Source organism: Hordeum vulgare, chromosome 1H (assembly GCF_904849725.1).
Source record: "Hordeum vulgare subsp. vulgare chromosome 1H, MorexV3_pseudomolecules_assembly, whole genome shotgun sequence".
Taxonomy (NCBI): domain Eukaryota; kingdom Viridiplantae; phylum Streptophyta; class Magnoliopsida; order Poales; family Poaceae; genus Hordeum; species Hordeum vulgare.
This window is the reverse complement of record NC_058518.1, coordinates 9,056,560-9,061,789: the sequence shown is the minus strand read 5'-3', so window position 1 is coordinate 9,061,789 and position 5,230 is coordinate 9,056,560. Positions and strand designations below refer to the sequence as shown.

Sequence of the window (5,230 nt, the reverse complement as noted above, 5' to 3'; positions counted from 1 at the left end):
TCATAAAACTTATTAATTTCAGCCGCTATCTTCTGCTGATGGTGGGGTTAAAGGACGGGATTATCTGCTAATTTTTGATTAACTGGATGGTTACAGTCCCACATCCAATCTCTGTCGCGTATATTTTCAATCTCGTGGACATTGACGGGACTTTTCAGATTTTCACTAAACGCCCATTCTAACCAGATACTTCACCTTAGAAAAAAAAAAAAAATCCTCCAATGAAATTTATCTATTTTTGGTAACTTTTTTTAGGGAAAGGTTTCTACCCGGCGCGCCGGCCGAAACGTTGGGATCTTTCCCATCGCACGGTAGCACGCTTTGCAGCCTTCCCCACGTGTCCCAGCTTCCCTTGGCCCACCATTCCCGTTTTTTCCCTCTTCTGTCTTGCGCACACCGGTGTTGCAACCAGCAAGTAGCACGGCGAGGGGCAACTAGCAGTGACGGCGAGCGGCAAGACGAGCAACGACAAGCGGGGACGGCGGCGGATCCCGACAGTGCTTCAAGCTCTCCGTTGTCAGCATGGGGGTGATCCCCTTTCCGGTTTCTCCTCCGACGAACAGGCCGCTGCCTCCCACGCCACCTTCTCAACAAATCTCCCGCTCCGCCGCATCGGGATGCCACCATTGTTGGAGAGGAAAAGCTATGACAGAGACGGCAATGTTGCAACCGGCAATGAAAAAAGCTTCAACCGGCGATGAAAAATGCTACAATCGGCATTGTCGAAAGCTTCAACCAGAGACGACGGGAATCTAGGGCCACCCACCACGCAAACCGTGGGAAGCTGCAACCGGTGATGAAAAAAGCTTCAATTGGCTAGAAAAAAAAGCTTCAAAAGGCGATATAAAAAGCTTCAACCGGCGACAGCGGAACACAAGAAGCTGCATTCGTTGACAAAAAAGCTTCAACCATATGTTTGAAAAGCTTCAACCACAGACCGACGAGAAAAAAGGTTGTCATATTTGCTACAACCAGCAAACGAAAGTAGCTTCAACCATCGTGAAAAAAGCTTCAAGCGACATGAGAAAAGTTTCAACCAAAGTAAAAAAGTTTCAACCGGAGTTTAAAAAACCTTCAACTAGGGGGACAAGACTGTGAACCCACGAGCGTCGACGGCGGCGAGCGATGGGGGGGCAAAGGGTATGAGGGTTCTGCGACGAACGGTTATGATGGGGGAGAGGATGGGGTGGTCGTGCGGCAGGATATCGGGGGCGCACAGGGCTGGGCGCAGGCGCAGAGCGGGCGAGATGCTAGATCTGACGGCTATTGAAGTTCAGATCGAACGGCTGCTGTCCGACCGGCGGAAGCGTTCGGGCCGGTGCGCCGGCATAGAGGGGTGCCCGTTTTTTTTATTAACACACACCTCGCGGGAACAATTTTTTTTTTTTTGAGAAGAACGTCTCGGGAACATGAGGGGCTGCCTAACACCTACGTTACTTAGATTAGAGTCTTGGACCTTGGCCCAGCCCAAAGCAGCATCGATCTATAATAACAACCAGAAAGAAAAGCAGTAGGGTTTGCTCGATTGGCTCGGCGGCTGCTGGCGATTCATCATGGCGTCCGTAGAGAAGTTGGAGGATGAGGAGGAGGTGGAGGGCTTCGAGCCTTTACTGTACGACCCGGTAGTGTGGACGGCATGGGCGGTGGCGGAGAAGGCGCGTTTCCGGCGGAAGGAGGAGGAGAAGGCTCGGAATCGGGAGGAGAACCGGCGGAGACGCGAGGCACACGATGCGGTCATCGACTCCATCATCGAGCACGACCCCAAGGTGGATCGCAAGGTCTACACCAGGTTTTTCCTCAGGGACTTCTCCGTCTTCGACATCGACGAGGAGTGTAAGCGGCCTCTCTAATTCTTCTGTTCTGCATTTATATTTGTAGGATGTAGGAGAATCCTTGATTATATATTGATGCATAGATAGCAGCGGAAAGCGAATCTGCATTCATTTATTTGGATTAGATTTAGATTTAATTCATATATGTACATCACTTAGCAACAGGAACCACGGATTTTGTTAAAATTGATGATAACTTTTTGCAAATAGTGGGATGATAGCTTTCTCTTGAACTTAACTCCGCAAGTGAAATAAGAACATTAGGTGGTTTAACTCAGCGGGATAGAAATGGGAGAACACAAACTGGGATGTTTATTGTGATGAAATAACCTGATAGGTTTATTTTGCTCATTCATTGCAGCGTCTGTCCTTCCAATGCGATACACTGATAGTATCTACAAAGATGAATTTGCGCTACAAGACTCTGCAAACATCCTCTCCGTCAGCATAGTCTCCTCAGATGTAGGCTTCCCAATCAATGTCTATGGCCGTGTCATTGCCAGAGACAGCATTGACTACAAGTGCATTTATCTCTTCCACCGCAGTAGAGATGATTGCCAGCGCCTCAACGAGGTACATCCTTGCTTCTAAGTTCGTTTCAATCGGGTTTTGTTTTATTCGGTGATATATCAACTGTCATTGTACTTCTAAATGGAGTCATCTTAGTGCCGGTGGTTGTTGATCCAGATAGTCATCTGCATATAGATGGGGTATCTTTTTATTTGAAGATGCATTTAATATCAACTGTTATTGTACTTCTAAATGGAGTCATCTTAGTGCCGGTGGTTGTTGATCCAGATAGTCATCCCCATATAGATGGGGTAGCTTTTATGGCATGCTTTCAATCTTCATTTTGAGTAGTGTCTGGTTGATCACACTATAACCAATCGTGTGATTCTTTTCCTAGGATGAAATGCTGATTTTAACCGGCCCAAGTCGAGGTCTAGTGCTGGTTGATTTCATCTATCTAGAGATTGATCTTAAGATAAGGGAAGATGGAGTGTCTCCAGACAGGGCATTTAGCAAGGGTCTAATAAGTATTGATGGCCGAGTACTGTCTGGAGAGAATGATGTCGTGGTTACAAGTGAAACCCTTGAGAGCTGGCTCAGCACTATCGAAGTGAGATTCACAACGGTCCTGAACGCAGTCGAGTGCACCTTTGAAATCAAGCTCATTGAGGGGCTTTTTAAAGGAAATATAACAGTTGGCATCGCGGATAAAGCTCGCAATCTGGACATTGAACAAACCACTGTGATTCATGATAGCACAGCAGATGGCATTGTTACAAGTGATGAAAGTGGAGTTATCAAACTCCGGCGGAGTGTCATTACTATCTGTCTGGAAAGAAATGTCATGTTTCACATAAATAATGAGGCAGCTGGTGTTTGTGCTGAACGAACCTTTGGTTTCACTCCACGCCGCACTGGTGCAGATGAAGAAAAAATTACGTGTGGTGCTGGGAAGTTCGGATTCAGGGTCGTCTGGTCCTTGATGGACTTTTGGCTGTAATCCTCTGCCTTTATAAACTAAGTTGAGCCAAGTTATATCGCGAGTTGGTGATGTAATGGATAAGTTGATGTAGTGGACTGGATTATATCGTGCTGCAATGATGCAGTGAAATAAGTTAATCGTGGTGTAGTGATGTAGTGAACTAAGTTAATCATTATGTAATGATGTGGTGCACCTTATATTATTGTTATTAAGCAACTTGGCTTGATGAATTACAAGTAATGATGCAGTGAAGTAAGTTATTATGTATTATGGTGGTGTGTTACACCGAATCTGTTGGCTTAATTTTTTGGCATAATTAAAGTAGATTAGTGCACTTCGCGTTTCGTTGGGCATGCATTAGGTGGAAATATGAACATATGTCATTGGTAAGGGGCTTCTCTACCATATTTATCTATGGTTTGTATCGAGTTGCTCATGGTCACTTGGACCTTGGCCCAGCCCAAAGCAGCATCGATCTATAATAATCAACCAGAAAGAAAAGCAGTAGGGTTTGGTCGATTGGCTCGGCGGCCATGGCGTCGGTAGAGAAGTTGGAGGATGAGGAGGAGGTCGAGGGCTTCGAGCCTTTACTGTATGACCCGGTAGAGTGGACGGCATGGGCGGTGGCGGAGAAGGAGCGTTTCCGGCGGAAGGAGGAGGAGAAGGCTCGGAAGCGGGAGGAGAACCGGCGGAGACGCGAGGCACACGATGCGGTCATTGACTCCATCATCGAGCACGACCCCAAGGTGGATCGCAAGGTCTACACCAGGTTTTTCCTCAGGGACTTCTCCGTCTTCGACATCGACGAGGAGTGTAAGCGGCCTTCTCATTCTCTTCTTTTTCTTCTTCTCCTTCTCTGAAGACATTATGGCATTATCTATGGGACTGAATTACGTTACAATAGTATGTTTCACAATTCATGTGAATTTATAATCGTCTGTTAGGAGAATTCTGAACTAACATCTGAAGCACAAACTGTGTTAAGGATTATTAGATTTAGATTTAGATTTAGATTATTGATGCATGGCAGTGAACCACGGAGTTTGTTAAAACTGATAATAACTTTTTGCAAATAGTGGGATGATAGCTTTCTCTTGAACTTAACTCAGCAAGTGAAATAAGAACGTTAGGTGGTTTAACTCAGCGGGATAGGAATGGGAAGAACACAAACTGGGAAGTTTATTGTGATGAAATAACCTGATAGGTTTATTTTGCTCATTCATTGCAGCGTCTGTCCTTCCAATGCGATACACTGATAGTATCTACAAAGATGAATTTGGGCTACAAGACTCTGCAAACATCCTCTCCGTCAGCATAGTCTCCTCAGATGTAGGCTTTCCAGTCAGTGTCTATGGCCGTGTCATGCCAGAGACAGCATTGACTACAAGTGCATTTATCTCTTTCACCGCAATAGAGATGATTGCCAGCGTCTCAACGAGGTACATCCTTGCTTCTAAGTTCGTTTCAATCGGGTTCCGTTTTATTCGGCGATGCATTTAATATCAACTGTTAATACTTAATACTTAATTGTATTGGTGGTTGTCGATCCATGTAGGCATCCGCAGACAAATGGAGTAGCTTTTATGCCATCCTTTCAATCTTCTTTTTGAGCAACGTTCAGATAAATATCTAATCTCTTGCGCAATTCTTTTTCATAGGATGGAGTGTTAATTTTAACTGGCCCAAGTCGAGGTCTAGTGCTTGTTGATTTCATCTATCTAGAGATAGATCTGAAGATCAGGGAAGATGGAGTCTTTCCAGACAAGCCATTTAGCAAGGGATTAATAAGTATTGATGGTCGAGTACTTTCTAGAGAGGAAGATGTGGTGGTTAGTAAGGAAACCCTTGAGAGCTGGCTCAGCACTACAGAAGTGAGATTCACAACTGTCCTGAATGCAGTCGAGGG

General features: G+C 45.4%; 1 protein-coding gene across 1 annotated transcript; it reads left to right on the top strand.

Annotated features, from left to right (window-relative positions):
* Nucleotides 1-1,521: 1,521 nt before the first annotated feature.
* Nucleotides 1,522-3,577, top strand: LOC123404287. Its single transcript, XM_045098215.1, has 3 exons — nucleotides 1,522-1,833; nucleotides 2,194-2,405; nucleotides 2,740-3,577. Exons 1-3 carry the CDS (start codon nucleotides 1,554-1,556, stop codon nucleotides 3,340-3,342), a joined length of 1,095 nt encoding a protein of 364 aa, XP_044954150.1. The 5' UTR covers nucleotides 1,522-1,553; the 3' UTR covers nucleotides 3,343-3,577.
* Nucleotides 3,578-5,230: the final 1,653 nt, after the last annotated feature.